The 25420-nt window shown below is 39.4% G+C and overlaps 1 protein-coding gene and 1 long non-coding RNA gene across 2 annotated transcripts; one reads left to right on the top strand and one right to left on the bottom strand.

Moving 5' to 3' along the window:
• Positions 1–8713: 8713 nt before the first annotated feature.
• On the bottom strand, positions 8714–25326 carry LOC135321396 (uncharacterized). The gene is made up of 3 exons (XR_010381137.1): positions 25238–25326; positions 20380–20497; positions 8714–9403 (listed from the first exon to the last, which is right to left on the bottom strand). It is a non-coding gene; the product is annotated as an uncharacterized LOC135321396 (long non-coding RNA).
• Positions 11081–12401, top strand: GPR33 (G protein-coupled receptor 33). The gene has a single exon (XM_031453553.2). It carries the CDS (start codon positions 11113–11115, stop codon positions 12133–12135), a length of 1023 nt encoding a protein of 340 aa, XP_031309413.1. The 5' UTR covers positions 11081–11112; the 3' UTR covers positions 12136–12401.
• Positions 25327–25420: the final 94 nt, after the last annotated feature.

The following is a 25420-nucleotide window of genomic DNA, read 5'->3' as shown; positions in this document are numbered from 1 at the left end:
TTTCCCCCAATTTTCCCCGCTAATTCAGATGCTCCCCCCTAGCTGGACCTCTTCTGTCTTGTTTACTTCTCTATCTACAGTGCCAACACAGTACTTGACACACAGTAAAACTTCAACAAATATTGGTTGACCACTTGACCAGTGCTCTCTTTCATCCTTACAGCTACCTCTGTTGAGGAACTGAGACCTCCTCTGGCTTAGCTGGAGAAGCCACCGGTATAGCACTTAGAAGATGCCGGATATGCCGCCCTCCTCCCAGCAGGCTCTGTCTTCACCAGAACCCACAGGTCAGAGTGTCCTTCTCAGGAGGTGTAGCCTGAAGGAGGGACAGTCAACAGTAGACCTTAAAGTTCCTCTCTTAGCCCCTACCCCAAGGGGTTTAGGAGACAACGTGCAAGCTCAGCCCCTAGGAGCTGTCTCCACCCCAGACCATCTGAGAGCACTCTGTAAAACGGTACTCAGAGAGGGACTATGAACTAACTTAGCAAACACTACGTATAGTGTTTGGAACTGCAGCCAAGATCATTTACAAAAATAATTCTTGGAATGTTAAAGGGAGTATTTTAAAACTAGAAATGTAGCAGGAGGAACACATATTTTCAAACAGGAATCCGGAGCGTTCCTCATATTCTCATAATCTCACTGAAGTGGGAGGCCATTAGCTGAGTCTTGTTCCATAAGGAAGAGAATAAACACTCCCAGGGTGCTTGAAATGAAGAACTCCACAGAGATGAAAATGAACTTTCTGCTCTGAGAAGCCATCCTTTAAGTTGTTCTTTCCTCTGGGAGCCTCCTGGCCTTCCAGGTGCTGAACCAGTGTAATATACATTTTCTTTCCCTAAAGAGCCTCAATACTCTATGATCTTCCATCAGAGAAAGTCATTGTGACCTATGCACAGACCCTTCCATGCAGACCCTTGAGCCACCTTTGTTCTGGTGCCTCCAGTGTCGTCTGAGACACAGGGGTCCTGGTCCTGATGTACAAGGCAATTCTGTGTGGAGGTCTTGCTTTAAGGCAGCCACAGGCTGCCTGCATGGTGGTGGCTGGCTAGCAGAGGTAGGTGGGAAAAGGTCAGCCAGCAGGCTGATTATATGAAATGCGGAACTCAGCTCCATTTATAGTTTAGTTGTTTTTAAATTGCTATATGCCAGCTTTGTTCACATATTTCATCTCAAAGTACTAGAACCCTCAAAGTAACCTGCAAGGGACTATTGAATAGCTATTAAAACAATTAGATAGATATTTATATTTATTAACATATTAGTTTATTGAGATCAGAGACCTTTATAACACACTATTAAATGGAAAAAGTTAGCAAACAGGATGCACAGTGGGTCCCATTTTTATAGAAATGTAAAACATAATTTCATGTATACAGCAAAAAAAAATAGTAAGTTATAAACTTTCTAAAAGCTCTTTAAATAAATAGGAGACATCTGAAACTTAGAGAATCTAAGTGATAGGACTGAGGCTATATTTTATTTAAAAAAAAAAATAGTAAAGGCTTTGAATTCAGGTGCATTTGAAGCCAAAGTTCCAAAGCTTTTCTTAGACTTTGTTAAGTTACTTCCTTGGTCACCTCAGTGACCTCAGAGGAATGCTTTATTTATAAAGTAAGAAAATCTACCCTACACTCCTTAATGGTCTCATGAAAATGCTCTGGTAGCCAGTAGCAAACTCCTCCCCTCCAAATCAGGTATAGCCATGATGACTCCTTACTATGTCAATTAAGCCATGGTAGGCCCGAGTTGTCTTAGTTTTTATACTGTCAATGCACAAATTCGGAGAAAAACACCAATGAGTCACATTTGACTATGGCTTTCATAAGAGTACCTTGAAGGATGCAGTTTTATAAGTACATTAAAAGATTCAATTCCATTCCTCTGAGCATCTCTGTACCTTTGATAGTTAGATCATAATCTCAGTCAAGGACCACTTTATTTTGTCCTAAGTTATTTCAGTTACCAGGCAATACAAATTTCTCATTTCCATCATGAAGATGGAGAAAAAAAGGAACATGATTCATAAGTCAAGAAACTCTGAAATCCAGTCTTTTATTACCTTCTGATAATTGTGTTTTTGAAATAAGGAAAGAAAGAGAGGGCACTGGGATACTGCCTAAGAGAAATAAAAGTAAAATGAGCTGTAAAAAGACTGATTTTGATATTGAAAACTTAAAGAGGATTTCCTGTCCTACTAGCAAACAGTAAGAAATATTTACCTTCAGAAAGCCACCCTTACTAGCTATTCTAAGGTCAAAAAAGTTTGCTAAGAAGGTTGTCATTCCAGTTGTCTAGTTTTCATTAGGAGAGACCTATACTAGGTTTAAAAATTACGTCTCCCACTTGACTCGGAAATATCAAATAATATATGTGGAGGAAAGACAGAAACCATATTAATATTGCCTGTTTCATTTTAGTTTCAACATTCAATACTTAGATGCAAAATATTCTCCTTCTAATATTTATTTATACTAGCAGAATTATTAATAACACACTGTAAAAGAATTCAGCAAACCATACCCTAGACCTGCACTATCCAATATGGCAGCTGCTGAGAACTTGTTTGAAGTGTGGGTAGCTCAAATTAAGATGTGCTTTAAGTGTAAAACACACATCAGATTTTAAAGACAGCACAAAAAAATGTCAACACTTCATCAATAATTTTGTATCAATTATATGTTAAGATGATAATATTTGAATATATCAAGTTAAATAAAATATATCATTAAAATGAATTCTACCTATTTCTTTTTACTTTTTAAATGTGGCTTCTAAAAAAATTGTAATGTGACTTGCATAATATTTCTATTAGATGCCACTGCCTTAGATTTTTCACCTTTCAATAATTACTATGCTGAGTCAGGAGTAAGAGTATCAGAGTTCATTCCTGTCTTCTTGGGATATCTTGAGCTTATAGCTTACCTTAAAAGAGGATCAGAAATGTAAAACCTTAAAACAGAAACAGACTCTTAGACATAGAATACAAACTTGTGGTTGCCAAGGGGGCGGGGTATGGGAAAGCTCAGGCTGGGATTTCAAAATGTAGAATAGATAAACAAGATTATACTGTATAGCACAGGGAAATACATACAAGATCTTGTGGTAGCTCACAGTGAAAAAAAAATGTGACAATGAATATACATATGTTCATGTGCAACTAAAAAATTGTGCTCTTCACTGGAATTTGACACAACATTGTAAAATGTCTGTAACTCAATAAAAAAAAAAAAGAAATGTAAAACCTTTACAGATATGGTCAACAAAATGAAGAGCATGGAACTAATGTGCACATAAGTATATATGCACCTCTTAAATCCTTTCTCTTCCCCCCATCTTCATCACCACTACCTGGTCCAAGCCACCTTAGTCTCTTGCCTGGACTAATATAGTGTTCTTTTGAACAGATGTAACAGATCCTCTTTGATGCCCACCAATCATTCCTTGTTACTACTATGTCAATCCTTGCTAGCTAAACTTCCTGTGCCAGGATCTACTTTTTTTTAACCCCAAAACTTTCTCTGGCAGAAGGATCCCACTCTGCTCATACGTGTGGCAAAGGAAGTACCAAGAAATTAACTTGGAGCATCCCTCAACCAAAAGTTGACAGGAGTTTATGTATAAATACCCACACTCCTGGTGGTCCCTTGGGTGGGGTAACCCAGAAGTTTGTGTTCTACACTATTTCCCAGAGTTCCTAAGTGGGATTAAGTGTTAATGACCCACAGCTATATCTCGTTTAATACTTCACCCCTCATTTGTTCCTGCCCTTCCCTGTCTCTCTTCCCCATCCCTTCCAGGGTTTCCTGAGATCGTTTCACAAACATACTACTTGCTCTAGAATCCTTGTCTCTGGGTCTGCCTCTAGCGAAACCCCAACTGAGATCACTGGTCTTCCCACCTCCACGCTCACTTTTCACCAATCCATTCTTCACCTCAAAAGCCAGGCTATCTTTTAAACTACCACCAACTCCATATCACTTCTTACCTAAAACCTTTCAGTGATCTCCACAGTTCTTAGGATAAAGACCGTCTAATACCTTAGTCTGAAGTTTCTGGATGTCAGTTCCAATGACTGCTTTATACCTGAATTTGCTACGTACACTCTAGAGATCTTACCATCACAGAGAACTGCCACACCTTGAACACTGAAAATTCCAATATCCCACATTCTGACCATATCCTTCTACACTCATACAAACACTGCTGTGCCTGCACCTCCAGCCCCTCAAACGCTCCCTTTCTCTCCCTCTGTCAAAATCATGGTGGTTTTGCATGACCTAGGCCACCAGCTACATCACTGCTACTACTTTCTTATCAGTCCTCTAAACTCTGCTGGCCTCCTCTCTTAGTAATACTAGCTTAGAAACCATCAGCTAAGAATATTTTAACAATCTGCTTCTTCTTCTATACCCAAGCTGGGAGGAAATGTAACAGAGCAAGCTGCTCAGAATTTTTAATTTGCACAATGAGGTATTTTTTCCCCATTCCTGGGAGGGTAGACCCACAAATAAGTGATCCCTAATCTCAAATAGACCCTTAACACAGATCAACAATATTTATGTGCCTCTTACTGCTTCCATAGGAAATTCTAAATTTTCATAATTTTCCATCATCCTTCCTCTGTTCACTGTCAGTAGATTACCTTGGGCCTGAGTTTGCAGAGAAACAAACCTATCCAGTGCCTTGACTCTATCATCCTACAAAAATCCCATCTATCCACCTATACTCCAAAGCCCAACTTTTCTTCTCCAAGACTGAACCTGAATCCAAGTCCTTTCATAATCAAGATATAGACCAACTTCCCAGCCTCACCTGCCTCTCCTCCAGATACATCCTACCTGCAGTTCCCAGAATGCTATCCAGGCATGGAGAAGATCTGGAGTCTGATGTGGAGGGTCTTATCCAATAAGTCTGGGAGCAGACAGAACCCAAGAGACAGTCTCCTGAATAAAGCTGAATTCCTGTTTCTAGGAGTGCTGTCACAATAAGGACCCAGACAAGGAGAAGAATGCAAGTCATAAACCATAAAATGAAGTTGAAAAGTCACAAGCCAAAGATTCTAATAAATGGGGAAACCCAGTTGAGATAGCAAGAGCAGACAAGAAGTAGAAAAGGGTTAATATGGAGGAAATAGACATGGAGCAAGAAGTGAATTAGGGCAGGATAATTCTATTCTGTTAACCACTGCACACTGGGCACCTTTAGGTCATTCCGATCCCATCAAATGTCACCCACTGAAAGGCCTTTCCCAACAGCCCCCTGTACAATAGCCACTTAGTTATTATAACATTTCCATGTTTTGGCACTCTGCATAGTACTGTGCGTGCTAGCTGATATTTCTTTAATTACTAGTTTCTTGTCCATCTCTCCCCATTAGAATAAAAGCTCCAAGAGAACAAAGCTCTTCTCATTTCTTCTTTATCCCCAGTGGCAAGAACAGTCCTTGGTAAATGTCAGATAAATGAATTAAATCTCAGGAATACTCTGCATCTTTTTAAAGACCTCCAAAGGATTCTGACTTCAACCAGAATGCAAACCACTGGGCTAATATGGTTGTTCCTCCCATACCGGGACTGGAAGGTGGTGAGAAGTGATCTTGAAAAGTGCAGAACCAGCCAGACAAATGAAGCATCACTTTCTTTTGCTAGGCCTTTAAGCATACTGTTTCCAAGGCCTAGAATTTTCTCTCCTCAACTCCTCCTAACCTATTCTGTTCTTTTAATAACTATAAACACTAAAGATATTATTTTGAATTATTTACTTTGCTTTCCCCACTCTCGAGCACTCTCTGGTTTACATTAGATACTCAAGAAATGTTTCTCGAACTGCACTGCTCAGAGATTTGCTCCAGGCCACTGGGCTTGCTGGTATTCTCTGATACAACTTACATATTGATGTAGCTAACATTTATTTAACTCCCACCATGGGCCGGGTACTGTGCTAAATCCTTACTTACAGTATCTCATTTAATCCTCAAAAGACTACTGCAAGAGAGATGTTTTCTTTCTTTTTTTTTTTTTTTTACATTTACAAATGTGGAAACTGAAGCTCTGAGAAGTATATAAGGTAGGTAACAGTTCGGGTTTTCTTTTCTATCCTACGCTGTCTTTTGCAATCAGTATAGTGCCTATGAGCAGTGCATCAGTATTTTTAGTGTACATTTTTTTCTGCCCCCATCTCTTTTATTAGCTACTAATGGAATCTAGGACAAGGTCTCAAATATCTCAACAGGTCCTCATCTCTTCACCTAATAGAATCAGGAATTAGATGGAGTTAACTCCTTGGTTTCCTCCAGCTCTAAAAATTATATGCATCTCTGAGTTCCTAGACTTTCAAGCATTTGATTCTGCAACACCATATGCTTCTGCATTTCTATATATTTCATATTGTGATCACATCAAAACAACATAAAACAGTTTCCATTTCCGTGAGTTCTTCTCTTGAAGCCACCTGACTTATTTGAAATATGAAAAGTGAAATGAATGTAGTCATATCACCAAAGCCATAAAAGAGAAGTTACTTTCTCAAACAGTCTGCATCTTTCCCAACAGAGTTAGTATCATTGGTTTAACTACCTGTTAGATAAAAACACTCACTAATGAGAGCATTTCTGGGTATGGAAGAATGAAATTTTAGGCTATCCAATGGTGGTACTAACCCTTGTGCATATTTTGGTGGGGGTGGGGAACTAAATATTTGTCCCTAATTTAGTTATTATTTATGAATTTTACTAATTGTACAGTTTGGAAATATAGAGTGGAAGGGGGGAGGAGGAAGAACATGGTCCAAATCCCTTTTTGTATTAATGAAATAGTACAGGGCGGTGGAAGGAGCCCTTGGTTCTTCTCTTGGTAAAAATCTACTGTGAATCACTTAACCTCTCTGTTTCTCAGTTTGCTAAGCTTCAGAATTAGTGGGTTTGGATCAAATAATACCTCAGATTGTTCCAAATCCAAATCATACTAAAGGGTATGAAAACCTGGCAAGAAATTGTTTTTAAAAGGCAGCAGCAAATTTGAAAACTTATCTTTAGCCTGAATCAAAGAAAATCAGTTCTCAGGTTGGAGGTCATAGCCCCAGAGGAATTAAGAACTAAAATGTAAGCCTGTTTTTTAATAAGGCTACAGCAGCAATGAAAGTCTTAAAATTCTAAGTGTAACACAAATAACTGATTCCTGAGCTTCACCACTGAAGCCACACAGAAGTTTTGATGTATTTTCTCCACCGGCGCTGCAGAGATGAAGAGAAAAGCAAGCAGGAAAGAAATCAGGACACTGAGGTCAGTCAGCACAGAGGCTGATCCTAAGAAATTTCAGAGGTGGATTAGAGAGAGGGAAATTGAAAATGTAGGGTTCAGTCAGTTCATAAATGCAGGGTTTTCTTATAATGTGGTTGTCTTTTAGGATATACGGTAACAAATTCTGTGTTCTTTCCAATCATTCTCAACAGTTTGGACAAATGTAAATCATTCTGTCTATCAGTCTTCATCTTTCCAAACCAAACAGTATGAATCTTCGGCCTCTCATCATACATTCCATTTTACTGTGAAACTTGGTGTTTAGGTTTCCTTTCTGACCATTTTCTCTGTAGCAGGATTAGGTAGCTCATTTCCAGATTCTATTTTTCCCATGCTTGATATTTACCACTTCCCTATGTACTCAGCATCATGCATCCACATGTTAATAAACACACTAGAATCCAGGCAGAGTGGATGCCGGGGTGGGATGACCAAATATGAGAAGTTAATTTAATCTAATCTATGTTTTAACACTTGAAACGAGCTATATTAAGGAATGACAAAAATGAAACAGAATAACTTAAATAGAATAACTTTGTTTATGGAACTTTAAAAATCTTTCCTTAAAATGGAGAAATGATTTGAAGAAGTGCTTATCTCTCTACTTCCACCTCGACAGCATACATTCCACAGAAAAAGGAACAGAGAACCGGCAAGAAGAACTCACTGAATATTTAAATAGTAGGTTCAAGGTTGGGCAGTAGCAATGGCAAGAAGAAAGGTAGATGAAATGAAGGCAGAGTGTCACTGACTTCTGCCTCTGTCCCTAGAGAGAAGACTGCTGATACAGAGTCCCTCTGGTCTTCCCAAGACTACCTGGCATGAAGATATAACTCCAAGGTAAGCTTCCCAAGGTTTACCCTAGAGCTGTCATCTGAATAGATGCTCTAGGCTTACTCTGGATCAGCTTCCCGAGGTCCTGTGTCCTGGTCCCCTTCCCCACAGTAGCTCAGTGTCCCCAAGCAGAGGTGGGATTTTCCTGAAAGCCATTTGTGCCAAAGATATCACTATAGCAAGGCCTCAAAATAACTCTAAATCTGAGAGCTTCTGCCCTAATAGATGAATATTGAGATTTTTTTGCAGAAATCCCTGGTGGTACACCAAAATTCAGTAGGGGGCTTTGGGGAGGAAAGAAATATGGCATTAAAAGGGCAAAATAAGGCTCTTGCTAGCCTTAATATAAAAGCTGAGCAAACTAAACAGGTAAAAAGTTATTGAGTACTTAATATGTGCCATGAAGGGAGCTAAGTGATTCATATACATTATCTAATTCAGTCCTTATAAAAAGTCATTGAGGTTTAGAAGGTGAGAGAAGCTCCGAGTTAAGAGTCCAAAATCACAGAACTGGTGAGAGGTAGGATCAAAATCCAGTTCTGTGGGATGCCAGAGCCCAGTTCTGCCCCACTAATTATATTCAAGGACTTTAAAGCCGTTTTAAAAGATGTTTAAGGATGAAGATATCTCCTGGCTCTGTGCAATAAAGCAAAGTTTCTAGGACAATATATGCTGTTCAGAACCTCTACCAATGTTAATTTTGCTCAAGTCCTGTATTTTTATAAGCCCTTCTAGAGCTCAGCCAAACAATTAAAAAAAAATCTTCCTTATAATTCAGTTTCTCATATGCACATACACACAGAGACCACACACGCACACAGAGACATATAAACACCACACATACACATACGACACAGATACATATACACAGACTGCAGAGACCACACACAAATACACCCCATGTGCAAAGATCACAGACACACACACACACACCACTCCACACACACCCCATGATTTCAAACACCCACTACAGAGACAAAACACCACAGAGACACACACCATATATGAACATACATACACACAAATGCACCACAGATGTATAGACAGACCACAGACACACACACACACATAGAAGCACACAGGCCACGTGCACACAGAATCAGAAATCCTCCATGGGATTTTGTGTCTCCTTGTCTACTCATGCACCAATATCGATCCAGTTTCCACCAAAGTCATCTTCTCATTCATGTCTCACCTACTGTTGCTGGTCTCTTCTCTCCATCCCACTCCTTCCCAAATAAAGAACACAAGCTCTTTTCTTTCCATACCCTAGAGCAAACAACAACACCAGAAAGTTGTGGTTAATGAAGAGAAGGAACATCACAACAAGTAAATGGATTTAAACTGAATATTAGACATACCTCATTTTAAATCCCTGTGTCATCTTTGCTTCTCAGAATCTCTCTTTGACCATATCTCTGACGCCTAACCTCTTGTCATGTTTTCCTGTGGCTACTCTCTGAAGACCATCCTCACTCCTCCTCCCTCCCCTCACAGTCCCAGGACCTGCACACAGCCTCTTTCTCAAGTCCCCACTTGCCATTGCCTATCCATTCCATGTCCCAAGATTTCACATTTTCATCCCAAAGCAGACTACTAAGGTATCTTCCTGAAGAGAGCTATTTTTCTATTTGGGGGGAAATTTTGGCAACTCCCTTAGAAGGCAGAATTAAGGCAATTGTGGTTTTAACAGCCATTATTTTATTTCTTCTCCCTATATATTCTTTTTTTTTCCTGGGGGAAGTAATTAGGTTTATTTATTTATTTGGTTTTTCATTGGAGGTACAGGGGATTGAACCCAGGACCTTGTGTATGCTAAGTATGCACTCTACTACTGAGCTATACCCTCCCCTTCTTCTCTCCATATATTCTTCGAATGTTTTTGCTTAGTGGAAAAAAATTATTTGTAATTTCCATTGATTTATTCAATTTATCAAAAACTAATTTGTTGATTTGACTCTGTTATAACAGCTATTTTCCAAAACATTCTCAGGTTTATATTTTCAATACTATAGGAATAATTATTCCAGAAATGGGATATTTGGGGTAATCAAATACTCTGATTCATGGAGCATTATCAAAATACTAAACATGAATTACCAAGTTTCAAAGAAGTAACATAAAACACTGGTAGGGTTCTCCACCTGTCACAATGGAGGTATGGTAGGAGATCTTGATGAATAAGAAATGCAACTCCTGTAAGCCTCATTTTCTCCTCTGTTTAAATATTCACCAATGTGTGGAGAAAAAAAGAAATTCTTTTTACTTAAAGCTCCTCGTGTACAAATACTGGATAAATATCAGTTCCTTGGCTTCTCCCTCTCTTTCTCCTCCCCAAGTAAGTAAGAACTGTTACTATATCCTACAGAAATACACTTTCCTCTTTCATTGATGGTTCTGAAGACACATCACAACCTGACAGTGCTGTAGGGCTCCCAGTTCTTGCTGTTATGTGCTGAGTGTTAAAATATTAGATAACAGCATTTACTATATGTAATTAGCTCATGGGAGAAATCTTAGTTCCCCATGATTACTGATTTGCAGCCATTGCTGTTTTTTTTGTTACTCATTTTCATTAGCAACATTGCCCTAACCAAGTCTTAGTCAAGTAAAACTGATTCTACATCACCTTATTCAAGAATTTTGCCCATCAAGAAGGGTCAGACTTCTGGTTAATGCCTAAATAGATTTTTAGCGTCCTAAATTACTTAACAAAGTTAAAATATCCCAAACTTTATTTGTTTCACATTAATTTCATTGCCTCTGTAGTATTTGTATTTTTGATGCTCAAACTGAGCTTAATTCCTCACACAAAATAAGTGAAAAATATCTGATTTGTATTATCATAGAAATACTATGCTTGCCACTTTTAAAATAGTTATTTTGACTTACATGCAAAAATTATTATTTAATTGCAATGTTTAACCTTTTCTTTTGCTTCTTTTTCATTATTTTTTTTTCAGTTTCTCATTCCAATTATGGATCTTACCAACTCTACTGATTACCTGCTCAATGTCTCTACTTCAATAAGAAACAACAATCACTTTCCAACTCCTGCCTCAAAAGTAATTGTTATGCTTCTTTTGTCCATGACGTTTATAATTGGCACTATCACCGATGGTCTCTACCTCTGGGTGCTAAAATTCAAAATGAAAAAGACTGTCAATACTCTCTTGTTTTTTCATCTCATTCTCTCCTATTTTATTTCAGTATTGTTTTTGCCATTTCTGGCCATCTCCTACGTTCAGGACAATCACTGGAGCTTTGGAATGGCCATGTGCAAGATCTTTAACAGCACTTTGTCTGTAGGGATGTTCGCCTCTGTTTTCTTCCTCTCGGCCATCAGTGTGGATCGTTATCTTCTCACCCTTCACCCGGTGTGGTCACAGCTGCACCGAACCCCACGTTGGGCTTCCAGAGTCATCCTGGGAGTCTGGATCTCTGCCATTGCCCTCAGCACGCCCTATTTGGTTTTCAGGGAGACACGTGATGACCATAAAGGGACAGTGACCTGCCAAAATAACTATGCTGTGTCTCCTAACTGGGAAAGCAAAAAGATGCAAACATTAAGGAAATGGATTCATGTAGCCTGTTTCAGCAGCCGCTTCTTACTGGGCTTCCTTCTGCCTTTCTTCATCATCACCTTTTGTTATGAAAGAGTCGCCAGAAAGATGAAAGAGAGGGGCGTGTTCAAATCCAGCAAGCCCTTCAAAGTCATGATGACTGCCATTATCTCTTTCTTTGTGTGTTGGATGCCCTACCATGTATTCCAAGGCTTAAGTCTCACTAAGAACCAGCCACTACTCTTGCAGTTGGTTCTGATACTCACAGTGATAACTACTTCTTTCAATAATGTCTTTTCTCCCACACTCTACCTATTTATCGGAGAGAACTTCAGAAAGGTTTTCAAGATGTCTGTTCTTGCTCTTTTTGAGTCGACATTCAGTGAGGATTCTTCAGCAGAAAGGACACAAAACTTAAATTCTGAAGCCTACATTTAAATTCTGGATCCCAGAGCAAACAATGGACTCAGTCAATTAGACCACCAGAGATATACCCTCAGCTTTTGTATAATATAGTTTCTGTATTAGAGGGACACCTGGGCTATACTATAGTTAGATCTATGAAAGTTATAAGGGCTGTAAAAAAGCAAGCAATGGGTGATGCTACAAATGTGATTTTTTTTTTCACTTTTGCTGCAGTAAAATATATATAACATAGAATTTACCATTTTCACCATGTTTAAGCGTACATTTTAGTAGCAATATCTAAATTCACAGTATTTTGCAGTCATCACCCTTAGTTCCAAAAATTTTAATCACTGAAAGAGGAACTGTGTCCTCATTCCCCCATTCCCTCAACCCCCTCATATCCTCTAATCTGCTTTCTACCTCTATGAAATTGCTATTCTAGATAGACCATGTAAGTGAAGCATACAACAGTTCTCCTTTTGTGTCTCCTTTTGTGTCTGGCTTTTCACTTAGCATAATGTTTTCAAGGTTCATCCATGTTGTAACATGTATCATAACTTCATTCTTTTTATGGCTAAATAATATTCCATTATATGTATATACCACACTTTGTTTACCCATTCTTCTCTTTAGAGACATTTGGGTTGTTCCCAACTTTTGGCAACTGTAAATAATGCTATTATGAACACTGGTGTACAAGTACCTGTTTGACTCTTTGTTTTCTTTTATTTTGAATTATTTTGAATTGCTGGGTGGTAAGGCAATTCTATGTTTAACTTTTTGAGGAATTGCCACTTTTTTCCACAGCAGCTGCACCACTACACCACATTGTATTCCCATCAGGAATGTACAAAAGTTCCAGTTTCTTCACACCCTCATTGACATTTATTATTTTCACTTTTTTTTTCAACTGTAGCAAATGTGATTCTTAACCTTTGATTTTTGAGTCTATAGGAATATCAATTTCTGAATATCAGTAGTATCCACTGATCTGAATTTTCTGTCACAGAATTTCCTAGCAAATAGACATTTGAACCAAGATCCTTCTTTACTGAGATATCATCTAAATTATTTAATTGGTAAAGATAAAATTTAACATGGAGATGACAAGGCACTCATCTTGTTATCTCCATGTTAAACTATGAAGAATTTATAATTTAATGTTTTAAATATAAAGATACCTTAGATGTCTCTTTTTAATATTTATGGATTAAGCTGTCTCAGAAACATGAGACTAATACAACTATAGATGTTTGAGAATCTGCCTGGGTAATGTCATAACATACTTCATTTTAAAATAGCAATAACAAAATTTGTCTTTCCTGGTTTTCAAGTTTTGCTTCAAGTTTTTGCAAAACGTTACAGCACCTAAGCTATATAGGGCTGCATAGTATCACTGACCCATTAACTTTTATTTATTTTCTTATTTCTGTTTATCAGTCAGTAGATTATCAATCAACAGATAGTTCCATCTATCTAGTTCAATTGATACAGAATGCAGATATTTAGGCCATAATGCACACTCAGTCCCTAAATATTTCTGCTAGCTTTGCACAAAACATTCCAAGTCACAGGCATACATCCTACTCAGAAATCCCCAAAACGGATTTTCACTACAACAGGTTACAGAGAAGGGAAGTTAACCTTCATTACTAACTTTTTATAGTGGGAAAGTAACAGTAGTTCACAGCCCTAGAAATTCTGCTAATTGACTTGGCATCACCGCTTCCCTGGGCAACTAGGGGCTTGGTCTCCCTCACATTGAATATGAAGCAGGAAAAGCTCCGGGCAGATGAAAAGTTTCATTGTTGGCTGCTATTTCAAGCTTTTGGAGCCTGAATAGTGTCCCAGAGAGGAGGAGAGGGACTGATGACAAGGCTGTGGTTCTGAGTGTCCCTGCAGCAAGAAGGGGCTGCTGCTCCTTCCCTCCCCACGCTCTCCCAGGTCCTGACAAGCCCGCTGGAGTTTATGATGCAGGACTCAAGAAAGCAAATAATTGGATGGAACATAATGATTCTTTGAAGCAAGAATCCTACTTTGGAAACCTAGCAGCCATGGAGAGATCCTTTCCTCTCTCTCAGATCTGCTACAACAACAAAAAAGGAAGTGCTCTTTCCAGGCTCTTTCACGTACTTTGTTCCATTTCTGTAGAAAGAAGCCTATCAATCACACCTTTTCTTTTCTATAATACTATATGCAATTGCTATCCAGTAAGAGATACTTAATGAAAACTGAATACAGGTAATCACATATGTGATGTGAAAAAGGACGTTAGGTATAAAATAGTACGATTGAACCAGATTTTTACTTAACAAAGATTTACTTTTTTGTTTGTTTGTTTGTTTTATGAGGGGGAGGTAATTAGGTTTACTTATTTATTTACATTTGGAGGAGGTACTGGGGATTGAACCCAGGACCTCATGCATGGTAAGCATGAGCTCTACCTTTCACCTACTTGAGCTATACCCTCCCCCCAAAGTTTTACATCACACTTACCTTGTGCCCAGGCATGATTCTAAATGTTTCACAAATACACTTAATCCTAGAGCAGTTCTAGAAAGTGGGTCACATTGTTATCCCTATTTTATGGACTGATTGTGAAACTGAAGCACTTGCCCAAGGCCATACAGTAAGCAGTTGGAAGAAGCAGCATTCTAAATTCAGGCTGCCTGGTACTAGAATCAATCCATATTCTTAACCGCTACACTCACTGCCTGAGGTCACTGCGAGGAGGCAGTGAGGCTGTGTTTTCAGCCCAGATCAACTTAGTTTGTTTATTTCATCAGAATTCACCTTCTTGGCTGCAAAAATCAATCATAAGTGCCTAGAAGATGTCAGGATTCACACACAATGTGAAAAAAAAAATAGCACTGAACTTGTAATCAGGAGATTAGGATGATGGTTTCGCTGTGCCTCTGAAGGAGGATTAATAAAATGGCCACATTCAGGCTAACAGATAGCTTGTTCTTATGCTTGCCCTTGAAACAGTCAACTGACCTGACTGACAGTTGCTACTCACAGCTCCAGGCCCATTGTTAAAACTAAAGCTGTTGATCTTACTGTTTCTACTCTATTCCAGTAATAAAAAGCTATAATCGTGCTTGGTCTCTGAGTCGATCTCCAGGGAGAAGGTCACAGAACTGTAACCTTAGAAGGCTAAATACCAAGAAGATCACACCCTGAGTGCTCTCGAGATAGAGATTGAAACAGTGACAATCACTGGCCTCTATAGAATTGGTCTCCTGGAGGCATTATTATGCCATTCTAAATCTTCTGATGAGAAAATGATTCTGGTGATTGTTAATGATGCTTTATTGTTGGAGCTATGGCTATATAACCACCCTACCCCATCTCCAAGGTGGGTTCACAGTTTTGAAGGCACTAGCCTGCTGTGAGTCCCCTTTGCACAGCAAAGTAATAAAGCTTCTCTTTTCTTCTAAGCTCTAAGACCCTGTCTCTGAGTTATTTGGCTCCTCAGGGACAGGGTCTGATCTTTCAGCAACACCTCTAGCTTGGTGTTTTATTTGGAGCAGGTGATCCAAATTTCCTGGGCCTTACCTTCCTCATCTATAATATGGGACATCTCTCAGTGAGATCATGGAAATGAAATTACTTCTAAAATATAAAACATTACATAAATATAAGATATCATTAACACTGCTTTTTTAGAAGTCACTTTACATTTTTAAAAATAGGTGTCCACTTAAGAAAATTCTCCCCAAACGTAGTTTTTACTATGCCATAAAACTATGGTTAACTTTCAGAAAATCTGCTTGTTAGAGCTGTGTTGACGTCATCAACCTCCTCAGTATTGTGAATTCTCAGGACCCAAGAGGTTTATAAACAAACAACTTGTGGCTTTGCTTTGTGGATCAGCGTGTAGACAGTGTTTCACAACAATGAGCCTATTAGCATCCAATTATCTAAACTGGCTTCATTGTATCCACATCAAACTGGCACAAGAACAGCACACAGGAATGGTTAGAGATGTGTTTCAAATACCAGCTTGTGTTCTTTCCTCAAGACATGGCTCCCTGGTTTAATGAGATGATCGGGCTGCCCAGCTGCTAACATATGTGAGCAGGGTTGGGCGTGAGGTAGGATGGTGTGTGCAACACGAAGCTGATTCCATACCCCTGAGGAGCTAGGGGCAACAATCTTTCACAAGTATAGTTTATGCACCTGGCACTGTGGTAGGCTCTGAGAATACAACAGTGAATAAGACACAATCCCTGCCCTCAAGGAGCTTACAGCCTAGAGTGATGGTTCTGAATTATTATCACAACCCCCACATTATAATGATATGGGACACTTTTTTAAAACACCAGTGTCCAAACCAATTAAAACCAAAATCTCTAGGGGCGAGATCAAGGAATCTGTTTGTTTGTTTTTTAAGTTCTCAGGTTGACTCTAAAATACAATGGGAATAGAAAACCGCTGTTTAGAAGAAAGACAAAGGAGTACAAAGGTCATTATAGTACAAAGGAGTAAGTGCCGTGTTTGGGGGAACAAACAAAAGCCTCCAACCCAGCTTTCCCCAGTGGAAGAAGTTTTCCCTGCTGCAGAACAGTGTTAGACATCTAAAGCAGGGAAAGGCTAGGAAGACCAAGGAAGCAGAACGTGGAAAAACCCCAGAGGGCAAGAGCACAGTGCTATAAAGCAGCACAACCCAAACTTGAATGCACATGGGAATCACCTAATCATCTTGCTGAAATGCTGATTCTGATTCAGGTAAGTCTGGAGGAAGGCTGAGATTCCACGTGTCTAACAGGATCTTTAGCATAGAGAGACAGAATTAGGTTTGCATTTTAGAAAGACCACTCTAGCTGCTACGACAAGTCAAACTGGAGGTAAGTGATCAAATTGGACAGAGTTGCAGTTATCCAGGTTAGAGATGATGGGGCCCAAATGAAGAAAGTGGAAGTGGGGATGGAGAAAAGTAGAGAGTCTTGTCCTATAAATTCTGTTTGTTGAGGGGTCAAGAAGAGACAGGAGGGAAGAGGGCAGGGAACAGCCACTCAAGGAATGACAGCAATTTAACAACCAAATTGTGGAAGATTCACCTCCTAGTGGGCCTTAAGGATTAAGAGGTTTAACTTCTAGTAGACCTTGAGCTTCATTATATACTCATTGTAACAGCGTGATCAAATAACATGCCCGCAGGCGCCATGACAGCCCCAAGGCTAACCACAAAAGGCCAAAGAATGGGTGGTGGCCCAATTCCTGGTAATCTCAGCCCCTTCCCCAGGGCAGTTGGATTGATCCCACCTGTAGGTGTGTGAAGCTATTGAGACCATAAAAAGTGACAACACCACGCCTAGTGGCCCTTTTGCACTCTCTCTCCCCTTTGGAGACGGCTCACACTCTGTCTATGGAGTGAATACCTACTTTTACTTTAACCTGAGCATCCAATCCCCACACCTCTTTCCTTGCCTTTCTTTTACCTTATACTCTATGCAGTATGTATCTCTCTAAATAAATCTACCTTAACTCAACGGTGGCTTGCACTTGAATTCTTTCCTGCGCGAAGCCAAGGACCCACACTTGGCGGGGCATGTCTCAGGGGCTCAGCCGAGACCTGGGACTCGGCCCTCATGCCCTACATCCGTTTTCCTGCATCAGTACCAGCTGCTGCTGCTGCAGCCGCTAAGCCCAAAATACCAGCAACTTGGTTTTACTGCAGCTGCTATGCCACCAATGCCACTTTTGCATTCGATCTTGAACCTCCTATGCCTGAAAGCCCCGGCAACACTGACATCATGAAAGTGGGAGCCCCACGCAGAGCCTGTTTATTCACAGTGCTCACTTTCAAACTTAATCTTGCACACAGCTGTCTAATCAGCACGCCTGCATCCTATCTACAAAGGAAGCTAGGGAGAGCTGAGTTCTGGTTTCCACATAGGAGGGAAAAGGATACTCACAATGTGGGAATTTTCCCAAATATAAAAGTTATTCAAAAGATGGCGATGTCCACTGACTTTAACCTAGAAAGCTTTTGGAGTGACTAGCTTCAGGAAGAAAAGCCAAACTGCTGAGGAGTGACTGGGAGGTGAGAATCCAGAGGCTCTAAGAGTAGCTTTTAAATTTAGAAAATTAAGGAGTTATTCCCCCTCCTCCCTCTTCTCCTGGAAAGTAATTCTCACACATTCTACCAATTAGAGATTAATATGTGTTAAGGGACTGCTACTAAAATGCAAATATACCTTTTAAGAAGGTTATGTTTCATTCACAAGTTAATGGGAATTACTTCAATCAGCTTCACGCCCTGCAGAGTGCAGCTAAACACAGTACTTAGAATATTAGACCTTTGATTGTGGCCTAGAGGAAGGGAATCTTCTGAGCTGTAGGTCAAGCCTGGAGCGAATTTTGGAGACCCTAAAGGCAGCATAATACACATAGTTTTTATACTATAAAATGGCTATAAAAGGAGATGAGAATTGCTATAAAAGGAGACAGAGAGGTATTCTGAAAAGAGAGTTAGTGACTAAGAAAAAATTTGCCTGGATGTGGTATGGGCCTAAAATCTGGGTTTATGCCAAATTGTTTAGGCTAAAGACCTTACCTTGCCTCCAGTTAAGGCCAGTCACCCCAGCTTAGTTTAGTTCAGGCTTTCCAGGAAAGAGGTAGCTCCCCTTCCAAGCCCTGTCCTTCCCTTATTGGTGAAACAGAGCAGGATTCTGCATGGCCCTCCTGGGTACAAAAGCCCTCAGTCCCGGCCTCCAACACCCACCCCCATTTTTTTTTTTTTTTTTTTTTTTTTTTTTGTAGAGGCTTTAAATCCTTTGTAAAGGCTTTAGTCTCCTCGGCCTTCCCTAAATTCCAAAGAGCAGATTCAAACAGTTACTAATTAGGGAAGTGAGGGAATGCAGAAACAAAAGAAAAGCAGCCAAGAAGCACCTTAAAACGGAGTCCCAGTTTCTCCTCAGGGGATATACATAACAATCGGATGCATATCTTTGAGCTTCTTTGCAGGAACTAAGGCCTCCACCCAGGTGGAGGATGGTACCTACATGCTGAGACCCCAGGCTGGCTGGAACCAGACAATTGAGGATCGAGATTCCTGGAACACAACCATTCCTCACTACCAACCAATCAGAAGAAAGTCACGCACAGTACAGCCTTCACCCCAAATGTTGCCTTTAAAAACTCTTCCCTAAAAACCACTGGGGAGTTTGGGTCTTTTGAACACTAGCTGCCCACTCTCCTTGCTTGGCCCTGAAACAAACCTTTTTCTCCTTCAAACTCTGAAATTTTGATTTGTTTGGCCCCACTGTGCACCAGGCACATGAACTTGGGTTTGACAACACTGGGAGGGAAGCAAACACAATGGTGGAAAGAAAAACAGTTTTCTAATGCTCCTCCTTGTTTTCCTTGTCTCTTCACTAAATTCTGAGCTCCCTGAGAGTAAGAATAGCATTTTATTCTTCATATATTTCCAACACCTAGCTTTGTACCTGGCATGATAAATAAAAGTTTATAAACAATAGGATAAATACATGAATGCAGTTATTAATTAATTCTAGAGTTGGAATTTTCTCTATTTGTGGGATCCCTAGAATATCCTTCCTCAAGCATGCTGAGAATCTACAGTATTTCTTTGGCTTCACTTGCCAAAAGGAGCAATCAGGGAGCTGCCATCCGATAATACTGCTTTCCCTTTTTTATCTCAAGCAAATGCAACTGAAGATTTAGGAGTATATGAACCATTCATTACAGAAATTCTATTATTTATTTACTTCCTGCTGAAGTCACTATGAGTTTCACTTAGTTACGACTCTCAAAGACAATAAAAATGGTTCATTATTTTTTCTGTATCAAATCAAATCTAATTCTAATCTTCTTCTCTCAAGGTCCAAATGATTCCAGGAGAGCTCTAAGGACTTAGGTCCAAAGACTTAGGTCCCTCTAATATGCTCTTAGTCAAGGCTGCAAGATCTCTTGAAGGCAGTGGATGCATCCCTTCCTGCCATGTTAAGTTGGGCTGTGTAGAGGGTGCATTTTCACCAAGGCTGGGATCCCAGCAACCATTCTCCTCTAATGTCTTGCCATATACCCAATGGCTGGGAAAAAAAAGGTGGGGAAAGGTCAAGGACCTTGACTCTTCTTACACTGACTTCACCTCTCTCAACACTTGGAGAATTTAAGGATTTCTGCTAGAAATGTTAACTGCAGCTATCTTTTCTCTGTCTTACCAGCTGTTGTCTTCCCACAAAAAGATGACACAAGAGTCCTCACTGTGGCTCTTAAGACCTCTTCAGTCAGTCTGCCAGATACCTTTTGTTTGCCTTCCAGATCCACACTCAAACATTCTCCACCCAGCTTTCTGCTGTGGAGGCTGGGACATCAACAGGTCCTGATCCTGGCTTCTGGTTGGGTTCTGCAATGGGGACCCCTGGTGGGAAATGGAGGGAAAGAGGAGAATGCGGTCAGGTATTTATTTCCCTAGCTCTCTTCCTAAAGGGTCACCTGGAGTTGGCTGTGCTTCTTAGCAGAAGGTTAACTCCTTCTATTAAGGATCTATGTAAGTCTCTACCTCTGGACTCCAGGCTCTCTCCATTTCTAACTTCAGGACACGGGAATGGTAACATCTCTGCTACTACTCTGCCCTGGGTTACCACTACACTACCCACTATGGTCCCCCTACACCCACACTTTGTAAATAATCCCTTTGTAAATAAAACTTTCTCAGGTTATCCTATTTAAAATGTGTTATTTGATTGCTGACAGGACCCTGACCAGTACAGTCAGTGTGATAAAATAATCTATTTTTTTCGCTGACTATAAGTAATCTTGACTGTCTTCTTTTCCAAATAATGTGTTTGTTTATGGCATTTATTCATAGATTTCAAAGAACTATATAAAAAATAATTACCACAACATTTTTGGTAGAAAGATACGAGGATAATTTTTTAAAGAGAATAAAATTATGATTCTCATACACATATAAAATCAACATGTGTCAAAGATTTTTATTTCACTCATACTTAACTCAATAAAGAAGGAACCAGTAATATATTATAACCAGTTCAAAAGAGAACTCTAACCTCCTGTATGAAGAATTCCAAATAATTTATGCCAGTACTCCCTAGTCAGGGAGGTGGATCTTAACCTCACCCCTTGAGTATGGGCTGTGATTAGTGATTTGCTTCCAAAGAGTAAATTACAGAAGTGGGTATGTGTGTAAGTTTACAGTGGAGAAACTTGGCAAACACACTACCTTAGCCAGGTGATTAAGGCTAACGTCATCAGCAATAAGACCTGTTGACAGCATGTACCATTGATGTGAGACAGTAAGAATGACACTTCATCTCTGTGTTCATTCTCCAAAACCCAGTAATTCTGCTCTAATCATGTGAAAAACATCAAATTCCAATAAAGGGGCAGCCTACAATACACCTGACCAGTACTACCCAAAACAGTCAAGGTTATCAAAAACAGGGAAAATCTGAGAAACTGTCACAACCTAAGGAAACATGATGACTAAATGTAACGTGGTATCCTGGATGGGATCCAGAAAAAGGACTAATGAAATCTGAATAAAGCAGGGAGTTTAATTAATATACCAGTACTGGTTTCTCAGTTGTGACAAACATACCATAGCAATTTGGGATGTTAATAATAGGAGAAATTGGGTGAGGGGTATATGGGAAATCTCTGTACTACCTCTGCAGCATTTTTGTAAATATACACCTATTCTAAAATTTAAAGTTTATTAAAGAGAGAGAACAACTCAAGGTGCTATATATTTATAGTCAGGGAAGGAATGCTGAAATGAATTTACAAATGAATGCAAAACTGGTCAATATCCACAGATTAATAATAAAATTTTACATCTTTATAGACAAGAATGATATGCTTATTATCAGTGTTCAAAGAGTTAACTTCTGTCTCTACAGAACTGTAAGACAGCCTAGTCAAAGACAAATCCTAGATAGCCCTATACGACAGGTAAATTCCAGAGACTCCAGCATTTGTTAAAAGGATATCTAGAAATCTCTTTTTGCCTATTTCAAAATCTTTCACAATTTTTTCCTACAAAGGATGCAGGTGTTAAAATCACAAAAAATGACCTTACCAGAGGCCTAACTTGACAAAATGGCTAACAGAAGTATACAAACATTCAAAAGGTTATACAATGCTTTGCTAAGTTAACACAAGACTATGAACTGAAAAATAACCCAAAGATCAAGATAATTTATCAGCCTGCCCTGGGGAAACCCTACAGACTGCCAAAGATATACATCATCGCCTTTGAGTTAAAAGCATTTATGTTACATTACCTAGGCAACACACCAGCAAATGGTGCAGTAATAAAATAAGAATTTTAAAAAGCAAATTGAACAAAAGAACAATCAATATCAAGTTCCACACTGAATTCCGTTCCCTACCTGGTTGTACAAACTATTAATGTTAAGGATGGACTCAGCTCTTAGGTGGAAACTGTCATTTTCCCTGGCCTCCTATTTTTGTATGGAGGGGCTTCAATTGGATTAACACTCGAGGCCTCAGTATCTGCCAGCTTTAGGAAAGGCTCTGTGACAAAATATATGGTTACGCTTTGGAACATTTGCCCTTGGACTTTTTATTTCAGGCCCTTATTTAAATATGTGTTCCCTTTTCCCTCACAGTCTTAATGCATGTGCCAAAGGACTTGAAGCCAGAATTCACACGGGTCTTTCACAGCTCATTTTCAGACGCCCTGGTAGAAGAGTGACTGTATCTCATAATAAACTAGTAAAGGGACTTCTGAATATAATCTAGTATCCCCTGCTTGACCACAGGCGAAAATGTGCTGAAATGCCTTATGTGAAAATTTCCACTCCATGTCACAGCAATATTTCTTATTAAAAATGAATAAATTAGTATTCTGCTTCTATCTCAGTTCATGTGCATTTTAGTTAGTGGAAACTAATTTCTCAGAACCTGATCACCTCCTTAGGCACTGAAAAAAAAATCTCTATGCTTTGAAGTAGGGGGCTAGATTTCTTCCAGCCTTCCCTGAAATGAAACCTCCATCTCTTCCAGTTGCATTTCTACTGATTAACATACTCCCATATAAAGCCTCAGGCAAGAGGCTCATTTTAGAGCTAAATCTTGGGAAAAGCTCTGCTTATTCCAAGAACTATGGAACAGATTATAGTTCATTTCTCTTTCCTTTCCTCTTTACAATCAGGAAGCTTAGTATCAGCTGCAAAGGATCTTTCAGAAGTGATTCTCAAATTTTTCATGTTTGTGAAACACTTTTGAATGTTAAAATTTAGAGCAGCCAACTTGAATGAATTAAACCACTTAAAACAATTCTAGATTACTATACCATCTCAGATGGCCTAGAATACAATTGAAATAAACCCACTATCCATATGGTCTTCTTTCAGCATTGTAGCTGTTTGAGAACTATTCCTGCCCAGACAGCAATTTCTAGTATACTCACAAGGCAAAGCTCTCTTATGTTCCAGTGAGTCACCATCTTCCTCTAGAGCCATCTTAACGTTGTGCTATGTCTTTTACTTCTAACTTGAAGGAAATTGTACAATGTGCTCCACCTCAACATTACATGTGATGAACATTAATAGTTTTACAACAAAAATTAAAGTTGTATATCTGTGAAAACTTTGCTACATACTTTATCATCTCAGCACTCTGGTCAAGAACCACTGCCTTAACCTGTTTACTTGTTTTCGATTTTCCCCATTCCAATTAACATAATTCTATTTTCTTTACTCCTAATGCTTTATTTTTATTCACATTTCCCTGTTTCATTGCAAGTACAGCTTGCCTTCTTAAATTCTTTGTGGAATGAGATGATACTCAAAATAAAAACAGAAAGTAAATACTCTTTCGTGCCTACTCTCTACTGCCCTCTGCAGGTAGAAGGAAAGAATAAATGAGCCACAACTTTACCTACAGTAATTACCAGGATATCCTCACCTAACTGGAAAGTTTAAAGTAATTGGTAATTTTTGAGAGATTAACCATTACCAAACAGGCTCTAACTATCTGTAGGAAGGATTTCCCAATTTGGCAAAGTCCCTTCACTGTGTAAAAATTTCTGGGAACCATATACTATTATCAAGAGACCTCCCTAACTCCTACACCCATATAAAGAAGGACATCAAAGTCTTCTCCTATTCTGGGTCAAGGCTAAGTGTATCTATGCTGAAGTTCCTTCCAGTTCTGTAAAACTTGAGTCTGGGAGTGAAAGAGAAAAGATATATAAAGGTGCAGACAATGTAATTTGTCTGTGCTCTGAAGACAAATGTCAACAAATGTAGGACCCCTGCAATGCAGCAGAGATAATGTGAGATTCTGCTTTGTTTTTACAAAAAGTGTAAAACAGCCGGCAAGATAACCAGCAAACAGGAGGCTTCAATTCTGAGTAGAAAGAGCCGTTGGTTATGCATGTATTATTTTCTTCAGCCACGGTACTTTGTATGGATAGCAACACGTCAGTGATGTCATCTTTTAAAACAACAGACCAGAATGTATAGGAATATTGTGCCAACTGAGCCCAAATCAATGACCTAGGTAATGCAGTCAGGGTAACACTATTATTCTTCATCTAAACCCTCCAAGCCCATAGAAAAATAATGCTAATCTGATGCATGTTCAAGGAATACATTACGGCGGAGAGAAAATCAAGCCCTTGTTTAACTTTATTCACATTCTAATGTGTACTTACAGGAAACATACCACAGAATTTAATACCATTATGTGCACCAGAATATGTCGTTTCACTTTTAGTAGAATGTTAAAAAAAAAATTAACAACCACACATTTACTTGGATAAGAGTATTTTTAACAAAGATATTCTCTAAAAGATTGATCTCCAAATATGTATTCACATAGCCTACCCATATCCTTCCACAACTGAGAGAACGTAATGACTTATAACATTCCTAACAGAGGAGGTAGCGTTGTTTTATTGACGAGGGTAAAGAAAATTTTTGAAAGATCTATAACTTTCAGTTCCATTTCTGCTTGCTTTGTGATTCAACTGACTCTCCCTATTTACCCATCTTCCTAATGGGCATAATACGGACTTAAGCAGATTAAAATGTTTTCAACGTCTGGAAACTTTAGCTTTCTGGGCTGAAAAATGTCTTTTTAAAAGGTGTGTAGGGGAGAGACCTACCGGGTCTTCTCACTCGTTTAAAAGCATACACTGAGCGCCTTCTACAGAGTTGGGCAGGTCCTCAGTAAGGGTTAGTACCTTCACTGTCTTTGAACATCGCACATCCGGGTCACCAGAGAGCCAAACAGAGGCCCCGCCCTCCTGGGGGCGGGGCCACAGGCGCTCAGGGCGTCCGTCCGCTGC

This window comes from Camelus dromedarius, chromosome 5 (assembly GCF_036321535.1).
Source record: "Camelus dromedarius isolate mCamDro1 chromosome 5, mCamDro1.pat, whole genome shotgun sequence".
Classification (NCBI taxonomy): domain Eukaryota; kingdom Metazoa; phylum Chordata; class Mammalia; order Artiodactyla; family Camelidae; genus Camelus; species Camelus dromedarius.
This window is presented reverse-complemented; position numbering and strand designations above follow the sequence as displayed.

What these genes read in the sequence shown, in the direction of transcription:
- GPR33 (XM_031453553.2), top strand. Translation starts at nt 11,113, where the DNA reads ATGGATCTTACCAACTCTACTGATTACCTGCTCAATGTCTCTACTTCA.